General features: G+C 44.0%; 1 protein-coding gene across 5 annotated transcripts in view; it reads left to right on the top strand.

Moving 5' to 3' along the window:
* Positions 1–15,050, top strand: part of rabgap1l (RAB GTPase activating protein 1-like) — a 444,915-nt gene that overhangs the window by 351,131 nt on the left and 78,734 nt on the right. For 3 of the 5 annotated variants that reach the window (XM_059647710.1, XM_059647709.1, XM_048538903.2), the window contains one exon: positions 3,358–3,399. The exons of 1 other annotated variant lie outside the window; for it this stretch is intronic. In XM_059647710.1, the coding sequence (XP_059503693.1) occupies positions 3,358–3,399 (42 nt within the window). Of the gene's footprint in view, positions 1–3,357; positions 3,400–12,717; positions 13,231–15,050 lie in introns of those variants that run through there. One more of the 5 variants, XM_048538902.2, reaches the window with a different exon arrangement.

The raw sequence follows: 15,050 nt of genomic DNA, 5'->3' as shown, positions 1-15,050 counted from the left end.
CCAGGGATGAGGAATTCAAAATGAGGGGGCATAAGTTTAAGGTGAGAGGGGAAAGATTTAAGAAGGACCTGAGGGGCAACTTCTTCACGCAGAGATTATAATGCATATGGAATGGGCTGCTGGAGAAAGTGGTTGAGGCAGGTACAATAGCGACATCTAAAGAAAAATTAGATAGGTACATGGATGGGAAGGGTTTAGAGGGATATGGACCAAATACAGGCAATTGGAACTAGCTGAGTGGCCATCGTGGTCAACATGGACCAGTTTGGGCCAAAGGGCCTTTTTGTATGCTGTATTACTCTGTGATGAAATAGAAACAGTATATGGTGCATGTCAAGTGAATTCTTCAAGCTATCTTAAAGATAATGGAATCACGGTTTATGGGGATAAAGCAGGAACAGGATGCTGATGGTGGATGATCAGGCATGATCACCATCCACAGGAAAGGAGACGTTACCCTGTGGGGAGTTTTTTGTAGGCCTCTGAATAGTTCCAGATATGTAGAGGAAAGGACAGCAAAGATGATTCTCAATAGGAGTGAGAGAGACAGGGTAGTTGTCATGGGGTCTTCACCTTTCCAAATATTGACTGGGAACACTATAGTTCGAGTACTGTAGATGGGTCAGTTTTTGTCCAGTGACACAGTATGTAGACAGGCCAACAAGGGGCGAAGCCACATTAGATTTGGTATTGGGTAATGAGCCCGGCCAGGCGTTAGATTTGGAAGTAGGTGAGCACTTTGGTGATAGCGATCACAATTCCGTTATGTTTACTTTAGTGATGGAAAGGGATAGGTGTATACAACTGGGCAAGAGTTATAGCTGGAGGAAAGGCAATTTCGATGAGATTAGGCAAGATTTAGGGAGCAGGAGATGGAGAAGGAAACTGCAGGGGATGGGCACATTAGAAATGTGGAGCTTATTCAAGGAAAAGCTCCTGTGTGTCCTAGATAAGTATGTACCTGTCAGGCAGGGAGGAAGCTGTAGAGCGCGGGAGCCGTGGTTTACAAAGGAGGTGGAATCTCTGGTCAAGAGGAAGAAGAAAGCTTAAGTTAGGATGAGATGTGCAGGCTCAGTTAAGGCGCTTGAGAGTTACAAGGTAGCCAGGAAAGACCTAAAGAGAGAGCTCAGAAGAGCCAGGAGGAGGCATGAGAAGTTGTTGGCGGATAGGATCAGGGTAAACCCTAAGGCTTTCTATAGGTATTTAAGGAATAAAAGAATGACGAGAGTAAGATTAGGCCCAATCAAGGATAGTAGTGATAAGTTGTGTGTGGAGTCAGAGGAGATAGGGGAAGCACTAAATGAATATTTTTCGACAGTATTCACTCTAGAAAACGACAATGTTGTCGAGGAGAATACGGAGATACAGGCTGCTAGACTAGGTGGGATTGAGGTTCACAAGGAAGCGGTATTAGAAATCCCACAGAGTGTGAAGATAGATAAGTCCCCTGGGCCAGATGGGGTTTATCCTAGGATCCTCTGAGAAGCCAGGGAGGAGATTGCCGAGCCTTTGGCATTGATCTTTGACTCGTCATTGTCTATAGGAATAGTGCCAGACAACTGGAGGATAGCAAATGTGGTCCCCCTGTTCAAGAAGTGGAGTAGAGACAACCCTGGTAATTACAGACCTGTGAGCCTTACTTCAGTTGTTGGTAAAGTGTTGGAAAAGGTTATAAGAGATGGGATTTATAATCATCTAGAAAAGAATAATTTGATTAGGGATAGTCAGTACGGTTTTGTGAAGGGTAGGTCATGCCTCACAAACCTTATTGAGTTCTTTGAGAAGGTGACCAAACAGGTAGATGAGAGTAAACCAGTTGATGTGGTGTATATGGATTTCAGCAAGGCGTTTGATAAGGTTCTCCACAGTAGGCTATTGTACAAAATGCGGAGGAATGGAATTGTGGGAGATATAGCAGTTTAGATCAGAAATTGGCTTGCTGAAAGAAGACAGAGGGTGGTAGTTGGTGGGAAATGTTCATCCTGGAGACCATTTACTAGTGGTGTACCGCAAGGGTCAGTGTTGGGTCCACTGCTGTTCATCATTTTTATAAACGACCTGGATGAGGGCGTAGAAGGATGGGTTAGTAAATTTGCAGACGACACTAAGGTCGGTGGAGTTGTGGATAGTGACGAAGGATGTTGTAGAGAGACATAGATAAGCTGCAGAGCTGGACTGAGAGGTGGCAAATGGAGTTTAATGCGGACAAGTGTGAGGTGATGCACTTTGGTGGGAGTAACAGGAATGCAAAGTACTGGGCTAATGGTAAGATTCTTGGTAGTGTGGATGAGCAGAGAGATCTCGGTGTCCATGTACACAAATCCTTGAAAATTGCCACCCAGGTTGACAGGGTTGTTAAGAAGGCATACAGTGTTTTAGCTTTTATTAATAGAGGGATCGAGTTCTGGAACCTTTTTCCGAGGATGGTGATGGCAAGCTCGAGGGGGCAAAGCTTTAAATTGAGGGGTGAAAGATATAGGACAGATGTCAGAGGTAGTTTCTTTACTCAGAGAGTAGTAAGGGAATGGAACGCTTTGCCTGCAACAATAGTAGATTCGCCAACTTTAAGTACATTTAAGTCGTCATTGGACAAGCATATGGACGTACATGGAATAGTGTAGGTTCGATGGGTTTCAGATTGGTATGACAGGTTGGCACAACATCGAGGGCCAAAGGGCCTGTACTGTGCTCTTATGTTCTATGATTGTAATGAATGGTGGTACTGGCTCAAAGGGCCGAATGGCCTCCTCCTGCACCTATTGTCTATTGTCAAGCATGAAGCAAACTAACTACAACAAATAGAGACGGTGAGTGAAGATGAAAATAGAACTGCCAAAGACATAATAGATCATCAGTCACCATTTAAAGGGAACCCAAAAATCGTCATCCAGCATTGTGAATAGGTGACGTTACAGGTGAAGGAGGCAAGGTCACTGAAATGTTCTGAATGCAAGGTTAACTTTTGCATTGGAGATGTGGAGATGTGGAGATCTTGATCGCAAGGAGGGGCCACAGTTTTGGATGCTAAAAGAATAAAGACAATGGAAGAAGTGGGTCCTTAGAACATAGAACATAGAACAGTACAGCACAGAACAGGCCCTTCAGCCCACAATGTTGTGCCGACCATTGATCCTCATGGATGCACCCTCAAATTTCTGTGACCATATGCATGTCCAGCAGTCTCTTAAATGACCCCAATGACCTTGCTTCCACAACTGCTGCTGGCAACGCATTCCATGCTCTCACAACTCTTGGCTGACTATATACGAGAAAGTAGTCAAGTGCTGGAACTCTATGTAGCATTTATTCAATCTAGTATGATTGAGGATGAACACAATTTCCTCTTTGTTTTCTCAGGGCCTCAGCATCATATTCAATGTGGCACTGGCTCTACTGAAGGTAAGACAGAAAAGTAGAATTAATGCAATAAATTTTCTACTTTAAATCCTAATGATCTGAAGCTCAACTTTTGTCGTAACTCTTGTGAGACCTCTTAGCAAATACTTTTTGGAAACCCAAATAAACATTACAATTGTTGGCTCCTTTTTATTTACCATACTAATTACCCCACAAATGAGTTTTGAAACTATATGTTTTACCCTTTCATAAACTAGTGACTCTGTCCAATGGTATTTTATATACAGAGTTAGACAGCAGAGAAAGAGGCCTTTCGATCCAACCAATCCATGCTGACCATAATCCAAAACTGAAGTGGCCCCACCAGTCTGTGCTTGACCCATATCCCTCGAAAACTTGCTAATTCATGAACTTATCCAAATGTCTTTTTAAATGTTGTGACTGTACCTACATCTACCACTTCCTCTGGAGGTTCATTCCACATAAACCTACTCTTTATTTTAAAAAAAAGTTTCCCCTCATGTCCTTTTTGAATCTTTCTCCTCTCACCTTAAAAATATGCCCCTTAGCCTTGAAATTCCCCACCCTGGGGAAAGACAACTGCCATTCATCTTGTCTATACCCCTCATGACTCTTAACAACCTCTATAAGGTCATTCTTCAACCACCAGTGAATGCTGCAGTAAACAAAGTCCAGGCCTACCCAGTCTCTCTCTATAACTCAAAGTCTCCATTCCTGACAAGATTCTGGTAAAGCGTCTGATGAAGGGTCTAGGCCCGAAACGTCAGCTTTTGTGCTCCTGAGATGCTGCTTGGCCTGCTGTGTTCACCCAGCTTCACACTTTGTTATCTTGGATTCTCCAGCATCTGCAGTTCCCATTATCTCTCCCAAGATTCTGGTAAATCTTTTCTGAACCCCCTCCCGCTTGATAATATCTTTACTATAGCAGGGTGACCAGAAATGGGCACCAGAAGAGTCCTCACCAATGTCCTGTACACTCTCAGTGTGACATTCTAGCTCCTTTACTCAAAGGTCTGAGCAATGAAGGCAGGCAAACTGAATGCTGCCTTAACCACTCTGAGTACCTGTGACATAAACGTCAAAAAAGTGTCCCTGAACCCCTAGATCTCTTTGTTCTACAACACTACCAAAGGGCCTATACAGACCTGTACAGGTCTTGTCCTTGTTTGATTTAACAAAATGCAACACCTCATATTTATCTAAACTAAATTCCATCTGGCGCTCCTCAGCCTATTGACCCAGTTGATCAAGATTTCTCTGTGGTTTTAGATAACCTTCTTCACTGTCCATTATACCACCAAGTTTGGTGTCATCTGCAGACTTAGATATCATGCAGGCCTTCCATATTGTCATTAAATCATTTATATAAACGACAAATGAATAGGGTCCACCACTGATTTTTGTGGAGCACTGCTGGTCACAGGCCTCCAGTCCAAAAAAAACCCATCATTCTCTGTCTCCTGCTGTTCAGCCAATTTTGTGCCCAGTTGTCAAGCTCACCTTGAACCTCCCGTGATCTAACTTTACTAATTCATCGACAATGCGGAATCTTGTCAAAGGCCTTAATAAAGTCCCAGTAAACAATGTCTGCCCCTCTGCCCTCATCAATCTTTTTGGTTACTTCTTCAAAAAACTCAACCAGGTTTCAAGACATGATTTCCCTTGCATAAAACCACGCTGATTATCCCTAATGATTCCTTGTCTGTCCAAATGCCAATAAATCCTAACTTTCAGAATCGCCTCCAGCAACTTGCCCATCACCAAAGTCAGATTTCAGGTCTATATTTCTCATGTTCTGTTACCATGTTACTTTATAACAGATTTGAGAATTCCCTTTGTAATTGAGGTCAGGATAGCTGACATATACTCCGCACTATGCTCTGCCCCTCTTTTCTTCCACAGTAGTTGGTGAACTGGGGGACAGGTTTAGACTGGGATATTAGATTATGACAAGTGATTAGGAGAGTGCAATTATCCCACTGGTTAGGACTTTGAACAGCATGGAGAATGAACATAAAGATGGAATGAAACTGGCTGGGAACTGAAACAGTGTAGGGGAGTGCAAGAGGGTGGTATTACACTGAATAGAATATTAAAATGATTGTGGAGAGAATCAGGGCGTGGTCTGCACTGACTGGGATAACACGCAGTATGGGGAGTCATATGACATGAATAGATACAACTAGTCAGGACAATAGAGTAAGGACAGAATTCTGGATTTAAGTGGGACATTAAAGGGAATGAGGAGAGACTACAAGAGTGTGAGTAGACCAGATGGGATATTTAAACAGAATGGGGAACAAGCATCAGCATGGGATTAGACTGGTTGGATATTGAAGGGAATGGGATAAGGTAAATTGAATCAGACTAAATGGCGTTTATTAAAGGATATCAAATTGAGGTTAAACAGATGGGATATTAGAGGGCTTCAAGAGTGAGCAGGAAATATGGTATTAAACAGATTCTAAAGGATTGATGGGGCAGAAGAGTGATAGTGAACTAGGTGGGAAATTAATGTGTAAACAGGAAAGGGATTAGAGGGGATGCAAGGTTAAAAAGCATGGAATAAGCAGCAGAGAGGCATATGTTTAGTCGAATATTATGCAGTATAGAAAATGAGCAAGTGAATCTGATTAAAGTGGGTGGATTTTTAAAATTTTTCTGGGATGTGAGTGTAGTCAGCTAGGTCAGATTTATTGCCCACCCCTAATTACCCAGATGGCAGCAAAGAGTTGACTGTATTGCTATTGGTCTGGAGTCGCATGTATGCCAGACCAGGTAAGGATGGCAGTGTTCCTTTCCTAAAGGCCATCTGTGAACCAGATGGGATTTTATAATTGACAGTGGTTACATAATATTCAACAGATTTTTAATTCGAATCTCACCATCTGCCATGGTGGGATTCAAACCCATTCAAAAATTAGACTGGGTTCTGGATTACAAGTTTAGTGACATGGGCACGATGCCACTCTGTGCAGGAGAGAGGGTTTAGACTGGATGGGACATGACAGAGAACGTGGTCTGCAGGAGAGAAGGATTATACTGGGTGGAATATTAAAGGGAGTGTGGTGTGCAGGAAAGTAGTGTTGGATCAGTGGAGACATTCAAGGTTATCACAAAAAAGCTTGGCTTTGGTGGAATGAGAACATGTACTAAGAACAGAAACATATCTTTAATTCACTCCTTCACAAAGGAGTTGCCACATGTTTAGAGATAATGGGAACTGCAGATGCTGGAGAATCCAAGATAATAAAGTGTGAAGCTGGATGAACACAGCAGGCCAAGCAGCATCTCAGGAGCACAAAAGCTGACGTTTCGGGCCTAGACCCTTCTTCAGAGTGCCACATGTTTATCTAGCTTTAAGGATGAATGATGCCTGATTGTGTTCCAGACAGTGTTTTATGTCGACATGTGAATAGCCAGGGAATGGAATAATACAGACCACGTGCAGGCAGATGGGGTTAGTTTAGAATGGCATTGTGGATGGCACAGATATTTTGGGTTGAAGGGCGTGTTCCTGTGCTACAGTGTCTATTCCAGCCCTGCGTTTATCCCGGCTGGAACCAGCATTAATTTATCAACGCTTAATTAGGTAATCCTCAAACTCACAGTTCTCCCCAGATGATCCAGGAAGAACCAAGCAATTTGGGAAACATGTTAGTTTCATATATTCCCACTACACCTCCCAATTTAAAGTTGGATATATAAATGCTTAACTCTGCACTAATCTATGCAGAACAAGTTAAGGAGCAAGTCATTTAATTTCTAGAATGACTTCAAAGAATGTGCAGCTGTGGATATGAAGACGGTCAGTACAGAATGTACCCACAGTAGCCCCTGCACATCGCCTAAACTAAAAGAATTTCCTATTTGTCTCTAACAAGCGTACAGTTTTTTGTGTGGCTACTCTACACATGACTGCAGTTACGAGATAGAGGTTCTTGCCGACCCGAGGCAAGGCCACAAAGTGCCGGCTACTCCCTCAAAGACAATTAGAAGCCAGGTAGATTCCAACAAAGATGAAGAGTAGAGGAGCCAAATCCAGGGCTCCATGGATGTCGAGGTAGAATGCGATGAAATTTTAAAAAAAGTAAATGATGAATTTCAGGCGAATTTTCAAGCATAAGCCAAACTAACTACAACAAATACAGAGGGTACATGAATCTACTACTCTGTCAGACTTCCTTCTTTCCCCCACCTTCTGACAATCCTGCCTGCTAAATGTCAGGTCCCTGTGACTGTCCTTGAATCATGGTTTTGGGTAAGGTTTTTTGCCAATGCATCTCAAATCAGTTTCAAGTTATTTCCAAGTAAATCCAAGATTACCTTATGATGTTTCATGTGTTACCTAAGTGCTCTCTGTTTCCTGGTGTATTAGTTTATTCTATAAGCTTTTATGGGAACATTATTGAAGATGTTGCATGGACATATGCCTGAAAGTTGACCTGAATTAAGTGTCATAGAATCATGCAGTATAGAGGCAGGCCCTTCAGTCCACCATGTCTGTGCTAAAAAGCATACACCAAACTGTACAAATCCCATTCACCTGCATTTTGTCCATAGCCAACTGTGCCTTGACATCTTAAGCACTCATTAGATACTTCTTAAATTTTGTGAGAGTACCTGCCACCGCCACCGTCTCTCAAGCACCATGTTCCACGTTCCTACCACCCTCTGAGTGAAAAAAGTACTTTTTCAGATTTCCTGTAAACAACTGCTCCTTACCTTAGAGACAGGAAGGACTGCAGATGCTGGAAGCTGGAGTCAATAAATGCAGACCTGAAAAGCACTGCAGATCAGACAGCATCCGAGGAGCAGGGCAGTCAATGTTTTAGACCAGAACCCTTTGTCAGGACTGGGGCACCTTACCTTAAATTTGTGACCTCTGGTCTTAAGACGCATCTTTGATGGAGACGAGATTCACTTTCTGTCGATGCCCCTCATAATTTTGTTCACTCCAGTCAGATCCCCCTCAGGTTCCTCTGCTCCAAGAGAAGCAAACCCAGCCTCTCCACTCTCTCCTGAGACTTTCATCCAGGCAGCATCCTAGTTAATCTCCTCTGCTCCCTCTCCAGTGCAATCACATTGTTCCAGTAGTGTGGTGACCAGAACTGCACGTACTATTCCGTCTGAGGCACAATCGATGTTTTATGAAGTTGTAACAAGACTTCCTTGCTCTGATATTCCATACCCAGCTAATAAGGCAAGGATCCTGTTTGCCTCCTTCATCTCCCTGTCTAGCTGTGCTGACACTTCAGGGATCGATGGACTAGTACACCAAGGTCCCTTTGCTCATGCCGTTAGGAGTACTGAAGAACAAACCTTCCAGCAAGGAGGGGAACCCTGTCCAGCTTATACAGTTCCCACCTACCCCAGAAACTGCCTTGATGTTCTAAAAATTGAAAGCTCTCCCTCCCAAACCATCATTTCACCTACTCACTTTTCTGACCTATCTTTTTATTCCTAATGTAGTGTGTAGCGCACTGAACTAACCTGAAGAGTCCAACCAGAGTTATCTTCCACTTCATTCTTCAACTGGGACTGTCTAAATTCCTGTCACAGCTGCTCATCTTTTTTTTAACGCATGTCATTGGTGCCAACATGTACCACGGTTGCTGGCTATTCACCCTCCTTCAGAATACCTTGCAGCTGCTCCTAGACATCCCTGATCCTGCTACCAGAAAAGCAACATCCCATATGAGAATCACTGAGAACTTGTTTGGTGAAGGGTTTTTCTCCCAGCGTTTGATTGCATTGCTTTAAGTCCAATTTGCTTTAGGCTAGAACTTCATGCTGGACAGTTTAGGATATAACCACACCTCCCCTTTCCAAAACCAAAAGCATGTGGGCACCTTGTGACTATTATGGTACAGTGTTCTGACAGTTAAGGCGATATGGTTTGGTGGTTGGAAGAATAATGCCAGCACAAGTTCAATGTACTGCATTTGGCAAATGACCGTAATGAATATGGATTTAATCCTTGCAAGTTGAAATGCTTCACGTCCCTGGTTTGTGTGTTGCCCATGTATTTCATTTCAAAAACACAACAGGTGATGTTATGATGAGCATGAACATGATCAGAACACTAAAGGATCTTGATGGGTGGATATAGGAAAAAGTGTTTCTACTTGCAGCTAAGATCAAAACAAGAGTTATAATCTCAGTTTATAAAATAAAACAAAGCATTAATTTTTTTCCAGTGGTGAGAATGTGGTTCTCATTGACTTTAAAAGACTAAAGTAATAGCATGAGTATATTTAAAAGAGTTGTTATGATTCTGGCATTATAAACAAAATGGGTTATGGTGAAATGACAGGAAGGGTGAACGTGAGGAATGTCGGATCAGCCATGATCCTATTGAATAGCAGAGCAGGCTCGAGGGGCCGAGTGGCCTAATCCTGTTCCTGTTTATTATGGTCTTACAGCTCTAATCAAGTACATCTTTCAAACAAGGAAATACTTTTCCCAAATCTCCAGTTTTCCAACAAAAGTGAGTGGTTTTTTTTCTGTTGTTCCAAAAGTTGGTGGTTTTCATGCAGTTCTTACAGAGCCATTGCTCTGCTGTCTTTCCAAGGTCTGACTTGATGGATAGTAACTGCATTGTGGTTTTGGGTATTGAAGCTCAGTGATTGTGTTAAGCAAGTACCTTCTAAGTTAAGTAAAAGCATTCAACTGATTCTCAATGTATTATAGTTAACGTGGCCAAGCAACAAATCCATTCTATTCCCAAAAGCCTAACAAAATATTTCTGAAGAGATACACCTTGAAGGGTGAGGAACATTTTATGATCTTTACCCCACTAAATCAATTATATTTACTGCAATTTCAACATTTGCCCTGATGTTTGCTGCTGCAGACACTTAAGGCAAAATATTGAGAAATTGGAAAAACTCATGTGGGACAGTGAAGGTGCCCTTACCTCTGGACCTGAAGGTCTGTGGTCACCTGCCTGTCGGTGCCCAAACAGGTTTTGTGTATTTTTCATTTCAAAAAGTTAACATCAGATTGCTGCCCCAGTTATAATTGGAGGCTATTTGATATTGTCGGTCCTCAACCACATGATTGACAAATTCCCACCACTCAAGAATGCCCTAATCCTTGATTGTTACTTAACTGCCTTGGTGCTCTGCTTTATAAATTTCTGCCTAGTGCTGTGTGGGCACCTGCTTTAGGGGCAGGGAGATATTTGACGGCTGCCCCCCACCCCCAATGCCTTAGCCTGTAGTGACACGTTGGCCTGGTTCAAATACAGTGCTGGAGAAACTCAGAAGATCAGGGAGTATCCGTACACCTAAGAACATAGAACAGTACAGCACAGTTCAGGTCCTTTGGCCCACGATGTCGTGCCAACCTATTATCCTACTAAGGTCAATCTACCCTGCATACCCAACATTCTTCTATCCTCCAGGTGCCTATCCAAGAGTCGCCTTCTAAAGTATCTGATTCCACTACCACTGCCGGCAGTGCATTCCACACACCCACCACTCTCTCTGTGAAGGACCTACCTCTGACATCTCCCTTATACCTTCATAGAACATAGAAAAGTACAGCACAGTACAGGCCCTTCCGCCCACGATGTTGTGCCGTGGAATAATCCTAATCCAAAAATAAAATAACCCAACCTACATTCCCCTCAATTCACTGCTGTCCATGTGCATGTCTAGCAGTCGCTTAAATGTCACTAATGACTCTGCTTCCACGACTTCCACTGGCAAAGTATTCCATGCTCTCACAACTCTCTGGGTGAAGAACCTCCCTCTGACGTCTCCTCTACACCTTCCTCCTAACACCTTAAGACTATGACCCCTCGTGGCAGTCAATCCTGCCTTGGGGAAAAGTCTCAGGCTATCTGGCCTTTCTCCAATCACCTTAAAATTATGCCCTCTTGTAATAGTCATTTCCACCCTGGTGTAAAAGTCTCTGACTATCTATTCTATCCATGCCTCTCATTATCTTGTAAACCTCTATCAAGTCACCCCCATCCTTCTTTCCTCCAATGAAGAAAGCCCTAGCTACCTCAACCTTTCCTCGTAAGACCTGCTGTCCAGTCCAGGCAGCATCCTGGCAAATCTCCTCTGCACCCTCTCTAAAGCTTCTACATCTTTCCTATCACGAAGTGATCAGAACTGAGCACAATATTCCAAGTGTGGTCTAACCAGAGTTTTCTAGAGCTGCAGCATAACCTCATGGCTCTTAAACTCAATTCCCCTGCCAATGAAAGTCAACATACCATATACCTATTTTATAACCCTACCAACTTGGGTAGCCACTTTGAGGGATCTGTGGACATGGACCCCAAGTTCTCTCTGTTCCACCACACTGCCAAGAATCCTGCCATTAACCCTCATCTGCTGAAATGGAAATGATAGAATGCTTCTGCAGAACACCGGCCTTGTTACAAATGGCAGGTTATTTGACGTTGCTAGTGTGCTATAGACTGATTCCCACCTGATGTAAAAATCAGTACTACAGGCTGTGCCATTGTGCACTTTGCAGTATTACAAACTTCCCTTACTGTATCTGTACCTACTTGTTTAGGCATGTTGTAATTTGCTTTGGGTTAGCATTTTTTGGGGGGAGAAAAGGGTACTAATAGCTACTACATCATAATTAGGTGGCCTCAGTCTACTGGATAGCTACGCTGGTCTACGTTACCCTTCTAATATATAAAATCTCTAATAATCCTGTCAGGGTTTTCTAACCTGTCACACTGACTCTACATCTCCTGACTCTGCTCTCTGATCTCCCTGGCCTTTATTTGTACTGTAGTTACATCAGCCAAAGACCTACTCAATCTTTTGGTTCTGAGACTTCAGAAATGCCACATCAGTAAAGGAAGAATAAGAGCAGTCCTGACATTCAGCATCACCTGAGATTTGAGATAAATCCTGTTTGTGTACACAAAGAACCTGATATTGGGTAAAGTGTTGAATCAATCCTATGAAATTAAACAAAATTCAAGAGTACCAGCACCTAGTAGGGTCATTGCAATTTAAGCAATTAACTTTTGTTGCAGTTAGCAGAATTTAAATGTCATTTAGAGATAATTGTCAATAAATGGGCTTAACAACTAGAGTCCCTATTATAGTGACATATCTCAAACACCAGCCACAAAGCGGGGAATTAGTTCTGAACCTGTTAAATTACTCCATTTACTTAAGGAATGAGAATAAAGGAGTTGCATTGAGCGTTGGTAGGCTGAACAAAGCAAGTCTGACTTTAACTGAAGCTGCACAGCATTGATAACTGTCTGCAGGGGGTGGTCAGTATGTCAAAGGATTGGACCAGCTGAGAGCTAAGGTGCCTCAGCACAGCCCTCTCTATTTCCAGACAGTTCCCATGAGGCATGGGCTTGCATGCTCATTCACTGACTCCCTCATTACACATTCACAGCAACGCTGAGAGCAGCAGTCGTCACGTTTCCAGCCAGAGGCGATGAGCTCACCGACTACATTAACAGGAGCAGCTCTGCCTCAGCTCCTCGGCGTGTATCTCAACGTGCTGTCATTTTCTTTTCACCGGATGACACGATGTTGGCAAGTCTGCATTTGCGGCTGACTGAGTGGTAGGGGCAAGACTGCCAAATTAACCACTTCACGCCTCCACACCACCCCCACCACATCTCTTTCCATTCACTCTGACGCCCGAACCAGCAAGCTGGATCCGTCCTGCTTCCTCCTGACGGAAGAGGGGCTTCCCTGTTCTGCCCCTTCCCTCTCAGCCGTGCAGAACCCCCGCTCCAAAACCCAAGAACCACAGGATGACGGCCACAAGATGGTGAACGAGTATGCCTGCCGGCTGCTCGAGCTGCTGGGGATGGGCCATCGCTTGTTTGTACCTCGGCTATTGCCGGTGAGTCTTTGGTGTCTGGGAGATTGGGGCTGTGGGGTTTGTTAATGGGAGGCAGAGGCCTGCAACCTGGTATGAATGACACTTGACAGTCATTCAGCTTATTGATAGCTGCCGGTGGGTGGACCCTGGGCATTGAAAGCAGTCAGGTCTCTTAAGGCTGAGTGCAATGAAAAACAGGCTGAAATCCTTGCATATGTTATGTTACCTTGATGACTGACTGCTTTTGTAAAAACGAATCTGGCACAGCTTGTGTAACAGTACACTTGACGTCCCCTGCTGATGCTTGCAAGGGCTGCATTTGTCGGGTTGCTTGGTTTTCCCATGCACTCCCTGAGGTGTAGTTGGTGATATTGTACTTACGAGGGATTTTTGACAATGCTGATGCCGAACATTTTAGCCTTGTGCCAGTGGAGCAACCCTCTGTCACTTGGGAGCTGCTTCTGCTTTCATTCATTGTATTAATTAGCAAGGTGTTTGTGGAGTTGCTCGTGCAAGGACAGGCTGATCATGCCAGTGAGTGAGGTGTGGTACTACCACTGGCACTGAAACTGGGAACTTACTCTTTACCAGATGTGGATGGGTTGTACTGGTAACCTGCGGTTGAACTGACAGCAGAGCCAGAGCCCCCTGACCTTGGCAGTTTGTGTCCAGAAATTTGGGTTTCCACTCTTGATGGCTGAGAGCTGACTAAACAGCGGCAAGACAGTTTGCTCTCTGATCTCCTAAAACTGCAGTTTGGGAGCCGCAACATTGGTATTGGTGACTGTAAAGCTGATGTATCTGCCAGAGGAGGCACCACAGAAGCACCCAGCAACGACTGACTGATTCATATCTGGATAGTGACTGAGCGCAGCTTGTTGCTTGTGAATCATGATTTCAAGTTCCTCACTAATGATTCTGTGCTAAGGGAAGATGATGGTAACAGTTCAGTCTTGATTGCAAAGTCAGTAGATCAAGTTAATTGTGAGGTTTCAGATCGGGACCGGGAGTTATAGTGGGATTCCTGAGAGAGGGGTTGTTAATTGTGGGGCCCTGTCAGCACAGCCTCTCTTGAGTTGGAGGCTCCTGGCTTAATGTCTTATTGCATGTCACTGAAGTTGAGTGTCAAGGGAGTGTCATTGTGTAAATTTGTGTGAATTAGACACAGGAATTGTCCGTTTGGCCCCTCGGGCTACGTTGACCTTTTCGATAAAATCTTGGATGATCTGATTGGGGCAGCATGGTGGCTCAGTGGTTAGCACTGCAGCCTCATAGTGCCAGGGACCTGGGTTCGATTCCAGCCTCGGGCGTCTGTCTGTGTGAAGTTTGCACATTCTCCCTGTGTCTGCGTGGGTCTCCTCCGGGTGCTCCGGTTTCCTCCCACAGTCCAAAGATATGCAGGCTAGGTGGGTCGGCATGCAAAATTGCCCGTAGTGTTCAGTGTTGTGTGGGTTTAAGGGGGATGGGTCTGGGTGGGATGCTTCAAGGGGCGGTGTGGACTTGTTGGACCAAAGGGCCTGTTTCCACACTGTAGGGAATCTAATCTAATCTAATCTTGCTACGCTCAATAAACCTTAAATTACCCAGCTTCCCTACTGGGCCCCTTCTTGATGCGCATTGTTGCTTCTTCTGCACTCATGTTTGATTTCCTTGTGAAATAGTTGTTGTCACCCATCTTTCTCAAAGACCTAATCTCCCTGCTCACCCAATCCATGCCTGTCTTTCTTGGAACTCAATGTTTGAATCACCCAAGTCTGACTTCTGTCTCTGCCACAGTACTCTGTGACTGCAACCATCACGCATTTGGCCATTTCTTCTTCCTTGAGCTTTCAACACTTGTC

The sequence above is a fragment of the Stegostoma tigrinum genome, chromosome 8 (assembly GCF_030684315.1).
Source record: "Stegostoma tigrinum isolate sSteTig4 chromosome 8, sSteTig4.hap1, whole genome shotgun sequence".
Lineage (NCBI taxonomy): Eukaryota > Metazoa > Chordata > Chondrichthyes > Orectolobiformes > Stegostomatidae > Stegostoma > Stegostoma tigrinum.
The sequence above is the reverse complement of the archived record's forward strand: the minus strand, read 5'-3'. Positions and strand labels throughout refer to the sequence as shown.